The sequence below is a fragment of the Trematomus bernacchii genome, unplaced genomic scaffold, assembly GCF_902827165.1.
Source record: "Trematomus bernacchii unplaced genomic scaffold, fTreBer1.1, whole genome shotgun sequence".
NCBI lineage: Eukaryota > Metazoa > Chordata > Actinopteri > Perciformes > Nototheniidae > Trematomus > Trematomus bernacchii.
In genome coordinates, this window is record NW_022988098.1 from 10,299,097 (window position 1) to 10,316,001 (window position 16,905).

Genomic DNA, 16,905 nt, shown 5'->3' on the forward strand with positions numbered 1-16,905 from the left:
ATCACGCCACCAAACACACATTCAAACTAAAGGAACCAGCCTGTTTGGGAAATGTAAGAAGTAGAAAGTACAGGTATTTGGGTTCAACATGTAAGAAGTAGAAAGTACAGGTATTTGTGTTCAACATGTAAGAAATAGAAAGTACAGGTATTTGTGTTAAAAATGTAAGAAGTAGAAAGTACAGGTATTTGTGTTCAAAATGTAAGAAGTAGAAAGTACAGGTATTTGGGTTCAAAATGTAAGAAGTAGAAAGTACAGGTATTTGTGTTCAAAATGTAAGAAGTCAAAGTAAAAAGTCGTCAGAAAAATAAGTAGTGGAGTAAAGTACTGATACCAGAAAAATGTACTTAAGTACAGTAACGAAGTATTTGAACTCCACTACTTCCCACCTCTGCTATAAGAAAACAACAGCAGCCAATCCTTACTGTAAATCTGTCCTTATTTTTTATGTACTAAATGTGTTCTTTTCTTTTCAGTTTCAAGAAATGAACACCTCATCTGCCAACGTCACGGTGGTTCTACAGTATCGAGATCCCATCTCTAAAGCTGTGGCCAAGAATTTGATTGTTGTGGTGATCGGGATCTCCATCAACTACATCAATGCCGGCCTCATTCACACCTTCTGCAAACACCAGGTGGAGTTTCCTTTGACATTTAGCCATTAATAATGAATTGAAAGGAAGTTATTAGCAACTCTATAGGAAGCTGTCGACTAATGCATTCATTTTAAGCACACATTGGGTTGATCAAGAGATATTTCGGTAACACTTTAGATTAAGGTACACATATTCACCATCAACTAGTTGTTCATTAACATATTAGAGTCAAACTACTAGCTTATTGGTTATGAACTAGACTTCACTTTAAAATAAGGAACATATTCTGAGTTAGAAATACCACATTTTGAGTTATTTTGACACAATTAACATTTATAGTTTCATGTCTTGTTACATAAGAATGGATCATATTTGTTAGGTGTTATTATGAGAGAATGCCTTATTACGCCCATATTGAGCATTTTAAGACCCAAACTCAAACACAACAACGTCCTTACTTACAATAAATAAGCACTAATTAGAGGGTTATTAAGGACAACAACTCTTAACTAATGACCTAGTACTTGGAGAATATGGTCATGTAGAATAAGGCATTAATACGTGTTTTATAATGACTAATAAAGAGCCAATATACTGCTAATATTCATGTGAATGAACAACTAGTTGATGGAGAATATGTGTACCTTAAAATCAAGTGTTACCGATATTTCTTACTGTGGCCATGTTTCTTTTTGTATCGTAATATTTTAGGTGACCATTGCACAATTTGTAGTTTATATGCAGCATGCAACCTGAATCAAGATAATTAATTTTAAGCACACATTGGTTTGATCAAGAGATATGTTCTTACTGTAGCTCTACTGTTTGCAGCAGCCTTATAATAACAATAAACTAGCATTCCCTTTTCCTTAATTCATTTGGCTTAACGCCACTTTTAATTAAGCAGGTTTCTTTTTGTATCGTAATATTTTAGGTTATAGATTTAGATTTTTTTTTAATTGATTTAAAAAATAGTATTATTGATTTAAAAAATAGTTTCATTGATTCAAAAAATTGTTATTACAGATTTGAAAACATCGTTGCTTGCTTTAAAAGTAGCACAATTCATTATGTCAAACCTTGGAAAGTATCTAGATATCCCTGCCCTAATGCCAAAGTAACTGGCAACTGAATATGTGTCGCCGTTTGATGTCTATATCTGGACCGTTGCGTAAAAAGGAGCGCAGCTCCGTGTTGAAGGTTTCTGCCCCGTTACTTCTCCGCTGTTTTCCTGTCCCTCTTGTCTTTTTATTTTCTTCGCTGGGGACTCATTAGCCACTAACTATTCATCCAAATGACTGTGCTCTCCAAATATATTAAAATTAATATTAAAATCCTCCATGTTGCTCTCAGACGGTAGACAACGGAAAACTAAAGACAAGCAAACAGTTTACATGCAGTTTGCTTTTCGGCCAAACTGTATAAAGTTAAATCGATCGGACTTCTTTCTGCAGATGTGAGCGTCCTTAACAACGGTCAATAAGTCCTTGACAGCGGTCTGTACTACTGGATTAACAATGTATCACGTGTTCTGAATTGACCAATCAGAATCGAGTATTCAACTAAGCCATGTAATAAGACAAGTTAATTAATTTAAGCACACATTGGTTTGATCAAGAGCTAATTTCTAACTGTAGGTCTACTATTTGCAGCAGCCTTATAATAACAATAAACTGGCATTCCCTTTTCCTTAATTCATTTGGCTTAACGTCACGTTCAATTAAGCAGCAGAATATTTTAGGTGACCATTGCACAATTTGTAGTTTACATGCAACCTGTATCAGTTACTAAGACAAGTTCATTATTATGTTTTCATGAATACAGAAGACATTTTTGAGTTTAAGAGTTCTTATATATGTGAATCCGCTAACCTGTACTGCTGCATTCATATCTGATGAAGGGTTGAAAGGATGAAGGGAGGGATGAATGGATAAAGGATATGGAGAGGCAGGGATGAAGAAATGTAGGGATGAAGAAAGGGAAAGAGGGATGACTGTAAAATGAATGTAAGGAGGAAGGGATCAAGGGATGTAGGAAGGAGAGATGAAGGGATGAATGGATAAAGGGATATAGGGAGAAAGGGATGAAAGGTTGAATGGATGAAGGGTTTAAAGGGATGTAGGTAGGGAGGGATGAATGGGTAAAATAAGGGAGGGATGAAAGTGTAAAGGGATATAGGGATAGATGAGGGTCAAAGGGATGTGCATAGGAAGGGATGAAGGAATTTAGGAAAAGAGGGATGTATCAAGGGATGTATCAAGGAATGTAGGGATGAAGGGTTGAAAGGGATGTAGATAAGGAGGGATGAACGGGTAAAAGAAGGGAGGGATGAAAGTTGAAAGGGATGTGCATAGGAAGGGATAAAGGAATTTAGGGAAAGAGGGATGAGTGTAAAAGGAATGTAGGGAGGAAGGAATCAAGGGACGTAGGAAGGAGGGAGGAAGGGATGAAAGGTCGGAGGGATGTAGGGAAAGAGGGATGAAGGGTTGAAAGGGATGTGGGTAAAGATACGGTAAGAAGGAAAAATAGATGAATGGAAGGGAAAGTCTGAATAAACAAGGCCGGATGTGTTGACTGAATATAAGACATAATGATATCAACTGTATATAAACATACAGTATAAGCTCTTGGCCATTTTATTGTCCATTTTTCCATTGATGCATCTAGGTAGCTAGCAAGTAACATCCCCAGAAAATGTTATCCTCAAAAGAGATTTTTTCGCCAACTAGCTGTCAGTGATATGCCAAATATTTCTAAACTACATACGGTGGTAGTTGCTGTATTTGATATGTGAATGCTGATAGCTTTCAAATGAAAATGACGAACTGGAAAATGCTTTGTTTATAATTGTTAAGGAATAATTCTTCTAGATATCTAACCTTTTGCTCTGTTATCTCCTTTAAGGAAAGGCCTTGGTGCCATATGTGTTGTTGTTACCAGTTTGTGACCGGTCAACTTGTCTGGCACGAATGGTACTTGTAGTGAGAACGCTGAGGCACTTCTTTATCAGTGTTTGTGGACTCTAAGATGTGAAATCTTTGAGGCCATGAGTGTCGGATGCAGGTGGCTCAGTGTTCCCAGCTGTTTAGTCTACTCCTTCAGAGATGTTGATTACTCTCTGTGAACCAGTTAAAAGGTCTAGCATAGAGAGAGGCTCTTCAGAATTGACGTGGCAACTCTACCGTGTAGTCAGAACCTCTGACTCTTTGACTTGTGATGTGAATCCTCCGGCCGATACTCTGAATAAACCCATCAGTGTTTGACATCAAAAGCTCCAACTCTCACCGTGTCTCCTTCCTGAGTCGGTGACTCCATGCATTGCTACACAGAAGTTTCCCCCACAATAATCACCCATTTCACTTTTAAGTATACTCACCTGGTTTAATTGTAAAGCTGACCCTCAGACTTCCATGTTTTTCAAACCTTGTCTTCCATTTTGCTTTTCTTCCCACCCTCCAGATCTTCTACACAAATCCTCGGTACGTCCTCTTCATTCACCTGGTGGTCAACGACATGGTCCAAGTGACTCTTTCCCTTTGCATGTTCATCATCAGCTACACTATCTACAAAATAAACGCCTCTGTCTGCTGCACCTTCATCCTGATCGCTCTCATCATGACTGAAAACACGCCTCTGAATCTGGCTTGCATGGCGATTGAATGTTACATCGCCATTTGTTTTCCTCTACGCCACGCACAGATCTGTACCATTAAGAGAACGCTGATCCTGATTGGTCTGATCTGGACGACCACCATGTTGTCTTGTCTCCCTGATCTCTTCATCACTTTGGCCACAGTGCCACTGGACTTCTTTCATTCAAAGATCTTCTGCCTCAGAAAAACTGCCTTCCCAAATCCCATCATCTTGGAGAAGAGAGATATCACATATATAGTGTTGCTTGTTACAGTTTGGACTACTGTCTTTTACGCTTACTTCCAAATTCTCTCCACTGCACAAACAGCAAGCGAAGATGCTAAAAGAGCCAAAAACACAGTCTTGCTCCATGGGTTTCAGCTGCTTCTCTGCATGTTGGCATATGTAGCCCCGCAGCTTCGAGATGTTCTGATGCAATGGTTTCCTCAGAACTCTACAGACATCCTCTTTGCTTATTATATTGTTATTCAGGTCCTGCCACGATCGATCAGTCCGATCATCTACGGTATACGAGACAAGACTTTCAGGGGGTACCTGAAAAAGCACCTGTGTTGGACGGTTAGCAATAAGTAGCCCCTTTTTAGACTTCAATTATTCACTAAAGGTCAAGTAGAAGTACTGACTAAACTTCTTTACTCAAGTAAAAGTAAAGAAGTATGGGCTTTGAAATGTACTTAAGTAAAAAGTACCCATAACTAGCAGCTGTTTTAAAGAGTACCTGACCTCCCTTTATATTAACAGAACAATAATGTCATTGTTAGCTAATGAATGTTTCCATGCTGAACAACGGCAACGTGACAACGTTTTCATTGGTCCCTCTTCTTTAGAGAAGACCAGGAAATGATGGATACACGGATCGTGTTCAAATCAATAGGCACGCAATGACTCTAAATAATAATGATCACGCCACCAAACACACATTCAAACTAAAGGAACCAGCCTGTTTGGAAAATGTAAGAAAGTACAGGTATTTGTGTTAAAAATGTAAGAAGTCAAAGTAAAAAGTCGTCAGAAAAATAAGTAGTGGATTAAAGTACTGATACCAGAAAAATGTACTTTAGTACAGTAACAAAGTATTTGTACTCCACTACTTCCCACCTGTGAATACCACATACAAATTTGGATTGTAACGTGATTGTGAAGTCCAATTTAGGCTTACATACAACACTGTAACAGGCAGTGAAATCGTAGCAGTTTGTTTAAATAAGCAGTCCCCTTTGATACACAACATGGGTCAAAAGTGACCCGAGTTAGTTTTAATTGTAAATATCTTTGCAACAAATTACTTTAACAATTCAAAATTCCAGGTATTCCTCAATGAACTTGTTTATGATCATCACAAAGTCTTACTTTCACTTTTCCTTTCTTAATCTTTGAATAAAAAACATTTTTGTATCACTACCCTTCTAAGGCACAACATGGGTCCAAAATTACCCGTATTGACCTACAATGATATTTCATGCATGGGTGAGTGTTTCTTAGCTATATTTTTGGTAATCAATTTATTTAATCATTTAATATTCCAAGTATTCATTAAATATCTTGTTTTTGATCACCACACATAATTATTTTCATTCTCCCTTTCTTAATTTAGGAACTAAAACAGTTTTTGTAGTTCTACAAGTGTGATAAAAATGAAAAGAATACATACTATAATAATAATAATTTCTTTATAAATAATAATTTTAGCAGTGATTGGACAAAACATGTATTCACTATGCAATTTGAAAGGAAGCTTTTATTTGTAAATGATTGCAGTTAGGAACATGTTTACCGTGGACAACTTTTCACATGCCAAACTTGTCACAACTCAACAGGCTGCTTTTGCACGACTGATTCATGTAAGTCTTATTTTACACTTCTTTTACTTAACCTGTTAAGCCTGAGAGACCCCGGTACCGGGGCACTGCCACAACATCTTGCAGATAAGAGTGTCTGAGGGCATGTTCATTTAATAAACTATGAATGTTTTATATCCATGTAACGGGAAGAAACTCATCTAACTGATCATTTTTATTTATTTTTCAAAAGAAAACCCACAATGCTAACACTGAGCCTCTGAATTAGCAACGAGCGAAAAATGCTAACAGATTACTGCACCAAAAATCACTCACAAAACCTTATTATTTATCTCTTCTCCACATCCATGACATCGATTCACATCGTGAGGTGACAGAGAATCGATGGGTACCCTAATTATCACTGAATTATACGAATTTGCGACGTTATAAACAAAAACAGACATCAAAACAGGTGACGCTAGGTAGCTAAAAATGCTAACATTTTTACCTTGGCTCTGTAGTCTCTCCAAAGAGGTCTTCAATGGCATTAAAACGATAAAAACGCTGCTGAAGTTAATCCATAGGTTAATCTAATGTGTCTGTGTCCCTTTGAAATGATTTCTGATAATCCATAAGCAATAAAACTGCTTTTCCGTTTCCAGATGTCAGAGCTAGAGATAGGTTCGCTCTGATGCAAAACTGCATGCGCGAAGCCCACACCTTTTCTTTTCACAATGAGTGTGTGTGGGGGAATCCCCCTTCGATTCTATTGGCTCTAACGGTCAGAAAGAGGTGTCAACCATCAAAATTAAGCAAGGGGGGCCAGAGATATGGAAAATCCACCCAAATGACCCCAGAAGTGGTTTCTTTTTGTTAAATCTCTCTAAAAAGGTCAAATGTCACTTGTTTTGCATCAATCTTGAAACAGGGTACTTATTATATGTTGTACTTTGGATTCCTAAAGCTTTTAGTCTACCTTACCATCATCCAAGGGTAGTTTTCACTATAAGTAAAAAATAATTTTTGGACGGACACTATAATTTACAGTTTTTTACTATGTAAAATCTGAATTTTCTTTAAAATAAAAAACATCTATATTGATTCTGACTTTTCTACATCCAACTCACAGGTTTATCATTACTTTGAGGAAAAAGATTATTAATTTAACCCTTTTAGAAGGGAATATATGGTAATTTGTTCTGGGAATGTCATTTTCGAGCCTGAGACCTGAAAAACAGGCTCAGGGCTTAACAGGTTAAGGAGATATTTGATATATTGTAAAAGACAACAGTACATAATATTTGAACATTACCTGACCTTGTCATCCATTACTGGTGAGGAAGAGAGTTCATGTGTATGTCAAATTAGACAGGAGGAACTGGCCAAATGCTTCTAGTGTACGATTATTATATATCGCAACATCACAATGGACCTGACCATTGTGGGGGCCGTTCGCCAGAACAAGCCGGACATACCACCTGTCATGAGGCCATCCAAATTGAGGGAGAAGCATAGCTCAGACTCTGGATTCAGTGGCAACATGACCATGGTGAGCTATGTGCCGAAAAAGGGGAAAGCTGTTGTCCTCCTGAGCACCATGCATGATGACAGAGCAGTGGATGACAACAGTGTAAACAAGGAACCAGAAGTGATCCAGTACTATAACAAAACTAATTCAGGAGTGGACACAATGGATCAGATGGTTCGCACCTACATCAGCTACATCAAGCCTTACATCACCAAGCACAATGCCAAGCGTCGGATGGAGTGGTTTAAAGCACCTCTGGACTCTGGAGCAGTGGAAACGTGTTCTGTGGAGCGACCAATCACACTTCTCTATCTGGCAGTCTGGTGGACAAGTCTGGGTTTGGCGAATGCCAGCAGAGCCTTACATGCCTGACTGCATTGTGCCGACTGTAAAGTTTGGTGGAGGAGGGATAATGCTATGGGTGGGTTTTCTGGGGTTGGCCTAGGCCCCTTAGTTCCAGTGAAAGAGATTCTTAATGCTTCATCTTAACAAGTCATTTTGGACAATTATATGCTTCGAACGTTGTGGAAACAGTCTGGGGAAGAACCTTTATGTTCCAGCATGACTGTGCCCCACAAAGCAAGGTCCATAAAGGCATGAGGCGCTTTCACACCGTAGTACTTTTCCCACAAAGGTTCATCAGAACTTAGTTCATGAGGACTCTTTAGTTCACTTGACCTCAACCCATTGAACACCTTTGGAATGAACTAGAACAGAGAGCCAGCCTCTCGTCCAACATCAGTGTCTGACTTCACAAATGCTCTTCTGGATGAATTGGCAAAAATTCCCACAGACAGTCTCCAAAATCTTGTAGAAAGCCTTCCCAGAAGAGTGGAAGCTTTTATAGCTGCAAACTTCATATTAATGCCTAAGAATTTGGAATGGGATGTCATAAAAGCTCCTGTAGGTGTAATGTGTAGGTGGCCCAATACTTGTGTCTACATAGTGTATGAAGAGGCCCATGGAGGGCACGCCCCACCTCCAAAAGCACATTACAGGGGCAATGGAAAGATGTGGGCTGAAAAGACCAAATGCACACATCACCCAGCCACATGTATTGTTTGGTTCAAATCACTCCTAAAATTATTATTTATAACATAATTATTATTATTATGTATTTTTTAATAATTTGTATCACACTTGCAGATATGGGTCATTTTTTACCCATATATGCAAACCTGATGTAGAACTACAAACACTGTTTTATTCCTAAATTAAGAAAGGTAGAATGAAAATAATTATGTTTGGTGATAAAAAACAAGATATTAAATGAATACTTGGAATATTAAATGATTAAATAAATTGATTAAAAAAGATATAGCTAAGAAACACTCAGCCATGCATGAAATAACATTGTAAGTCAATACGTGTCATTTTGTACCCATGTTGTCCGTTAGAAGGGGTTCGCATAGCTTGTGTATGGGGTTAACAAAAAATACGTCATCTCCAAAATACGCCCCAAATACAAGGCAACATATAAAGTTTGAGATTTCCAGTTGCCATATTGTTGGTGTCCAGGTCTACAAGCATCACCTCAGGTTAGTGCCAGCTGCCTTTCACTCTCTTTTCACTGCTGTATTCAGAATACAAACGTGTGGCTTCACTTAAACAAACCTGATTTTAACGTCTTTTTCACTTGTTTAGGATTGTTCATTGTGAATCTTATACAAACTGAATCATTGATGATTTGAAAGACATCATATTTCAGCTTATCCTATAAATAATAATTATAAATAATAGGTAATGCCATAGAGAGGTGACACTAAACGTTTTATGATTCAATGAAAACAAATTAATGAGACTTTTTGCGGTACATTTCATGTCGATGAGGTGACAGAATGCATGTTTTTCATGATAGAAAGAGAAAAGAAGGGGTTATGTTTATGAATCTTTCCAATTAATGCATGATTGTATGATTTTAGAGGTTTCAGCTATGGTTATTAATGTTGTATCAACTCATTCAAATTTAAATGAAGCATTTATAAGTGAAATGTAGATTTAGTTGCAGTAAATAACAGTTTTGTCCTGTCATATAGTATCAGTCTTTGTGCCAAGTTAATTGAGTTCATAAGTAAATCAATCAGATGATTGGAAAATAACTGTGCCTTTTTTTGATAATAAATGTACTGCTCCTAGCCTCTTGGATTTTATACTCATCTTTAACATAATAATTGTATATAGTTTTTAAAGTGTACAGACTGTGAACAATTCCTCATTATTATAATTTACTGTGTATACATTTCAAGGCTTGCAATTACAAGAGTTATATTTGATTTTGTTGACGTTGATAAATTAGAACCCTTTTCTCCCTGTCGTTGTTATTGAGTGGCTTTATTCTGGATTATTTGTGGAAAAACAACATCATTTCTGAATGTCCATTATTGTGTGGTTGCTTCATACATGGTTAAATAAAGTATAAATAAATATCTGTCATCACTTTAGTGTTCATACCAGATTAAAGTATTTTTTCCAAGTTTCTGACGTAGAAGTATAAATGAATAATGATTAGAAACTACATTTTCATGGGCTTCAAGAACTAGACATAAATATTATAAATGTATTTATAATGCATTGTATTAATAACAATTTATAATAAGAGTACACTGTAAAACATTTCATGTCAGTTCAACTTGCAAATGAAAGTTCACCTGCTGCCTTGAAAAAGCAAATCAGGTCAACTTGAAGACAATCTTTGCTTCATCTCATTAATGCAAGTAAATATCGTTGATATGACTTAAAGGTTCTAGTTGTGTTAACATTGTTTCTTGAAGTTGTCTAAGTTGATTTAACTTTTCACTCAGAGTTGAAACAAATACCAATCTTACATTATCAGTGCAAATAAAACCTTATTTACCTAGTCAAATAAACTCACATTTCAGTATTATTATAACTCACACTTTCAAGTTCTGCATTTATATAACTCATCATTTCAAGTTAAGAAGATTGTAATAATATATTTATTTCAACTTAGATCTATTAGTTATATTGACTTCTAATTGCAAGTTTACATAAATTAATAATAATTCTTGCAGCACATTTGTTCAGATATATAACATTTATTTCAAAAAAATATGTAATACATCAACTTGAACAAGGCATTTGACCTCAGCCATGCCTTCACAACACGATTATCCATAACCATGTTGGACATTGTTTCAAATACAAAACAAAACATTTGAGTGTTTACACATTGGTTCAATAGTTTCTGAACAGTTTTTAGAAAATCTACTGAATATGAAGAAGAGGGTTTAATGTGAAATGTTAACCATATTCCACACAGTTACCCTCCGTCACGGTCCTAGCTGGTGTTTCAGACTGTAGGTTAACGTATTACTCCGCCTCAATTGGATCACCGCTGCAGTTGAGTTCCTCCGCCAGCGGCAGTACTCCTCTCATTTAGATCAAAATGTGACTTTACTTTAGTCCAAATTAAAATATTACATATTTAGGATATACCAGTTGATTACATCCATGCTTGAACCTTGCATTCAGTTTAAAGAGGAGGGTTTTATTTAAACTCAAATGTGGAAGCATACGTTTTTTTCTGTAGCTCTCAAACCTGCACTCCCACCTTTTTCCTTTTTTTCTTTTTTCAACTGATAACTTGCTAAGGCAAGTTGAGTCAATGTGACAAAATGTTTAAGTTGTCAAGACAGTGAATAAATGTAAGTTTAACCTTCTAAAACTTGAAAAGCTGAGTTCAAAATCTAAAACTTGTCAGAGCTCTTTGAATTAAAGAGACAATGTGACTTGACATAACTAAATGGGGCTGTGATGTTTTACAGTGTACATTGGAACCCTAAGGGCTTAAAAGTAGGTTAAGAAGTGTATCTTTTGTATTACTGTTGTGCCTTTTTACGTATACCTCTTAATAATAATGTGTATATACATACTGTATACTGTATAGTTTTATTTGTATTCTTTGGGACGTTGATAAACAGCATTTCAGTCTCCCTCTCTGTATCACACACGCAGAGGATTAACAATAATGATGACTTTGACTTTGATACAAATGCTTTCCATTTACCATTTTTGATAGGATTTGTGTTTTTGATTTCCTGCTTTTCACTCTTAAAATGTTCATATTTACTATAACATGCTTTGGTGTTGCAAATATCAGTAATCGGCCTCCTTGACTGAGAGCTGTTATCAGTTCAGGCTATAAGAAAATAATAGCAGCCAATCCTTACTGTAAATCTCTCCTTATTTTTTATGTACTAAATGTGTTCCTTTCTTTTCAGTTTCAAGAAATGAACACCTCATCTGCCAACGTCACGGTGGTTCTACAGTATCGAGATCCCTTCGCTAAAGCTGTGGCCAAGAATTTGATTGTTGTGGTGATCGGGATCTCCATCAACTACATCAATGCCGGCCTCATTCACACCTTCTGCAAACACCAGGTGGAGTTTCCTTTGACATTTAGCCATTAATAATGAATTGAAAGGAAGTTATTAGCAACTCTATAGGAAGCTGTCGACTAATGCATTCATTTTAAGCACACATTGGGTTGATCAAGAGATATTTCGGTAACACTTTAGATTAAGGTACACATATTCACCATCAACTAGTTGTTCATTAACATATTAGAGTCAAACTACTAGTTTATTTGTTATGAACAAGACTTCACTTTAAAGGGGACCTATCATGCAAAATGCACTTTTTGATGTATTTTATACATAAACATGTGTCCCCGGTGTGTCGGGGAACTCACGCAGCGTCAGAAAATAAAACCCTTTCTCTTTTCCTCCTTACCCAAATCTTTTAAAAACGGGTGTACAATGAGCGGATACAGATTTGCTGCCGATATGACGTCAAATCGGCGGCAGACCCACAGAGAGTTGCTATCCGAAACAATGCCTGACGTGTTTTGGACGTAATCTCGTCTTTTTTTACATTAGCAAGCCTCGCTAACACTCAGAGCTAACCTGTACTGTAGAGCACATGTGTTTAAAAAGCAGGAAATAAAAAAAGGAACTCACCTTGTGATAAACCCGCAAGAGAAAAAGCATACTGTTTCAGAAATAATCCTTGATGTGGTTTAGAACAGGATGGCGTTTTGTCACAGCAGAATTGAACTTTATCTCCGGTAGAATTCTGATTAGGCATTAGCTCCGCCTCCTCTTTTTTTCTTTTTTCAAGCTAAGGACCAAAAATCCGCATTTCTCTAACAGGGCTGCAAAAGAGGGGTTTGAGCAGTATGAGGCATGGCTACAATGGGTGATCTGTTTGGAATTTTAACCTGTTAAGCCCTGAGCCTGTTTTTCAGGTCTCAGGCTCGAAAATGACATTCCCAGAACAAATGACCATATCTTCCCTTCTAAAAGGGTTAAATTAATAATCTTTTTTCTCAAAGTAATGATAAACCTGTGAGTTGGATGTGGAAAAGTCAGAATCAATATAGATGTTTTTTATTTTAAAGAAAATTCTGATTTTACAAAATAAAAAACTGTAAATTATAGTGTCCGTCCAAAAATTATTTTTTACTTATAGTGAAAACTACCCTTGGATGATGGTAAGGTAGACTAAAAGCTTTAAGAATCCAAAGTACAACATACAATAAGTACCCTGTATCAAGATTGATGCAAAACAAGTGACATTTGACCTTTTTAGAGAGGTTTAGCAAAAACAAACCACCTCTGGGGTCATTTGGGTGGATTTTCCATATCTCTGGCCCCCCTTGGTCGATTTTGATGGTTGACACCTCTTTCTGACCGTTAGAGCCAATAGAATCGAAGGGGGAGTCCCCCACACACACTCATTGTGAAGAGAAAAGGTGGGGGCTTCGCGCATGTCATTTTTCATCAGAGTGAACCTATCTCTAGCTTTGACATCTGGAAACGGAAAAGCAGTTTTAATGCTTATGGATTATCAGAAATCATTTCAAAGGGACACCGACACATTGGATTAACCTATGGATTAACTTCAGCAGCGTTTTTATCATTGTAATGCCATTGAAGACCACTTTGGAGAGACTACAGAGCCAAGGTAAAAATGTTAGCATTTTTAGCTACCTAGCGTCACCTGTTTTGATGTCCGTTTTTGCTTATAACGTCGCCATTTCGTATAATTCAGTGATAATGTGGGTGTCCATCGATTCTGTGTCACCTCACGATGTGAAACCATGTCATGGATGTAGAGAAGGGATAAATAATAAGGTTTTGTGAGTGATTTTTGCTGCAGTAAGGTGTTAGCATTTTTCGCTCGTTGCTAATTCAACGTGGCGGGCGTCTCCCTTAGGGATAAGGTGAGAAGTTCAGTCATCCGGGAGGGACTCGGAGTTGAACCGCTCCTCCTTCGCGTCGAAAGGAGCCAGTTGAGGTGGTTCGGGCACCTAGTAAGGATGCCACCTGGGCGCCTCCCTAGGGAGGTGTTCCAGGCACGTCCAGCTGGAAGGAGACCGAGGGGTAGACCTAGGACCAGGTGGAGGGATGATATCTCTTCGCTGGCCTGGGAGCGCCTTGGAATCCCCCAGTCAGAGCTGGTTGATGTGGCCAGGGAAAGGAACGTTTGGGGCTCTCTGCTTGAACTGTTACCTCCGCGACCCGACCACGGATAAGCGGGAGAAGATGGATGGATGGATAATTACTGATAAAGAGCCAATATACTGCTAATATTCATGTTAATTAACAACTAGTTTATGGCGAATATGTGTACCTTAAAATCAAGTGTTACCAATATTTCTTACTGTGGGCAGGTTTATTTTTGTATCGGAATATTTTAGGTGACCATTGCACAATTTGCAGTTTACATGCAACCTGTATCAGTTGCTAAGACAAGTTAATTATTATGTTTTCATGAATACAGAAGACATTTTTGAGTTTAAGAGTTCTTATATATGTGAATCCGCTAACCTGTACTGCTGCATTCATATCTGATGAAGGGTTGAAAGGATGAAGGGAGGGATGAATGGATAAAGGGATATGGAGAGGCAGGGATGAAGAAAATGATGAAGAAAGGGAAAGAGGGATGAGTGTAAAAGGAATGTAAGGAGGAAGGGATCAAGGTATGTAGGAAGGAGGGAAGAAGGGATGAATGGATAAAGAGATATAGGGATGGTTAGGGTCAAAGGGATGTAGAGAGGAAGGATGGAGAAATGTAAGGAAAAAGGAATTAGTGTAAAAGGAATGTAGGGAGGAAGGGATCAAGGGATGTAGGAAGGAGGGTGAGAGGGATAAAGGGTTGAAAGGGATGTAGGTATGTGGGTAAATATACGGTAAGAAGGGAAATAGATTTTATCGTCAATTCTTCCATTGATGTATTTAGGTAGCTAGCAAGAAACATCCCCAGAAGATGTCATCCTCAAAGAGATGTTTACGCCAACTAGCTGTCAGGGTATGCCGAATATTTCAAAACTACATACAGTGGTAGTTGGCAGTATTTGATATGTGAATGCAAGTAGCTAAGTTAGGTAGCTTTCAAATGAAAATGACGAACTGGAAAATGCTGTGTTTAGAATCCCCCGTTTCACTTTAAAGGATATTCACCTGGTTTAATTGTAAAGCTGACCCTCAGACTTCCATGTTTTTCAAACCTTGTCTTCCATTTTGCTTTTCTTCCCACCCTCCAGATCTTCTACATGAATCCACGCTATATCCTTTTCATTCACCTGGTGGTCAACGACATGATCCATATGACATTGGCCCTTTGCATGTTCATTGTCAGCTACACCATCTACAGGATCAATGTCTCCATCTGCTGTATTTGTGTCCTGATTCTTGTCATCACGACTGAAAACACTCCTCTGAATCTGGCTTGCATGGCAATTGAGTGCTTCATCGCCATTTGTTTCCCACTACGCCACGTTCAGATCTGTACCATCAAGAGAACTATGATTCTGATTGGTTTGATCTGGACGACCACCATGTTGTCTTGTCTCCCTGATCTCTTCATCACTTTGGCCACAGTGCCATTGGACTTCTTTTATTCGAAGGTTTTCTGCCTCAGGAAAAATGTTTTCGCAAATCCCATCATCTTGGAGAAGAGAGATATCACATATATAGTGTTGCTTGTTATAGTTTGGACTACTGTCTTTTACGCTTTCTTCCAAATTCTCTCCACTGCACAAACAGCTAGCGTAGATGCTAAAAAAGCCAGAAACACAGTCTTGCTCCATGGGTTTCAGCTGCTTCTCTGCATGTTAGCATATGTAGCCCCGCAGCTTCTAGAAGTTCTGATGCAATGGTTTCCTCAGAACTCTACAGACCTCCTCTTTACTTATTATATTATTATTCAGGTCCTGCCACGATCGATCAGTCCGATCATCTACGGTATACGAGACAAGACTTTCAGGGGGTACCTGAAAAAGCACCTGTGTTGGACAGTTAGCAATAAGTAGCCCCTTTTTTAGACTTCAATTATACACTAAAGGTCAAGTAGAAGTACTGACTAAACGTCTTTACTCAAGTGAAAGTAAAGAAGTATGGGCTTTGAAATGTACTTAAGTAAAAAGTACCCATAACTACCAGCTGTTTTAAAGAGTACCTGACCTCCCTTTATATTAATAGAACAATAATGTCATTGTTAGCTAATGAATGTTTCAATGCTGAACAACGGCAACATGACAATGTTTTCATTGGTCCCTCTTCTTTAGAGAAGACCAGGAAATGATGGATACACGGATCGTGTTCAAATCAATAGGCACGCAATGACTCTAAATAATAATGATCACGCCACCAAACACAGATTAAAACTAAAGTAACCAGTCTGTTTTGAAAATCTAAGAATTAGAAACTACAGGTATTTGTGTTAAAAATGTAGGAAGTAAAAGTAAAAAGTAGTCAGAAAAATAAGTAGTGGAGTAAAGTACTGATACCAGAAAAATGTACTTAAGTACAGTAACAAAGTGTTTGTACTCCACTACTTCCCACATCTGAATACCACATACACATTTGGATTGTAACGTGATTGTGAAGTCCAATTTAGGCCTACAGACAACACTGTAGCTGGCAGTGAAATCGTAGCAGTTTGTTTAATTAGCAGTTTAACAAAAGATACGTCATCTCCAAAATACGCCCCAAATACAAGGCAACATATAAAGTTTGAGATTTCCAGTTGCCATATTGTTGGTATCCAGGTCTCAGGTTAGTGCCAGCTGCCTTTCACTCTCTTTTCACAGCTGTATTCAGAATACAAACTTGTGGCTTCACTTAAACAAACCTGATTTTAACGTCTTTTTCAATTGTTTAGGATTGTGAATCTTATACAAACTGAATCATTGATGGTTTGAAATACATCATATTTCAGCTTATCCTCGAAATATTCATTATAAATATTTGGTAATGCTATAGAGCGGTGATACTAAACTTGTTATGATTCAATGAAAACAAATTAATGGGACTTTTTGTGG

General features: G+C 37.6%; 3 protein-coding genes across 3 annotated transcripts in view; 2 read left to right on the forward strand and 1 right to left on the reverse strand.

Moving 5' to 3' along the window:
* The window catches only part of LOC117475663 (nuclear factor 7, brain-like), an 863,632-nt gene that overhangs the window by 382,913 nt on the left and 463,814 nt on the right, over positions 1 to 16,905 (reverse strand). The gene's annotated exons all lie outside the window — the stretch shown is intronic.
* Positions 486 to 4,823, forward strand: LOC117475371 (odorant receptor 131-2-like). The gene is made up of 2 exons (XM_034121516.1): positions 486 to 635; positions 4,056 to 4,823. Exons 1-2 carry the CDS (start codon positions 486 to 488, stop codon positions 4,821 to 4,823), a joined length of 918 nt encoding a protein of 305 aa, XP_033977407.1.
* Positions 11,810 to 15,894, forward strand: LOC117475372 (odorant receptor 131-2-like). The gene is made up of 2 exons (XM_034121517.1): positions 11,810 to 11,959; positions 15,127 to 15,894. Exons 1-2 carry the CDS (start codon positions 11,810 to 11,812, stop codon positions 15,892 to 15,894), a joined length of 918 nt encoding a protein of 305 aa, XP_033977408.1.

What these genes read in the sequence shown, in the direction of transcription:
- LOC117475371 (XM_034121516.1), top strand. Translation starts at nt 486, where the DNA reads ATGAACACCTCATCTGCCAACGTCACGGTGGTTCTACAGTATCGAGAT. An exon ending in ACACCTTCTGCAAACACCAG is followed by an intron (nt 636 to 4,055) that starts GTGGAGTTTCCT and finishes CCCACCCTCCAG; the next exon opens with ATCTTCTACACAAATCCTCG.
- LOC117475372 (XM_034121517.1), top strand. Translation starts at nt 11,810, where the DNA reads ATGAACACCTCATCTGCCAACGTCACGGTGGTTCTACAGTATCGAGAT. An exon ending in ACACCTTCTGCAAACACCAG is followed by an intron (nt 11,960 to 15,126) that starts GTGGAGTTTCCT and finishes CCCACCCTCCAG; the next exon opens with ATCTTCTACATGAATCCACG.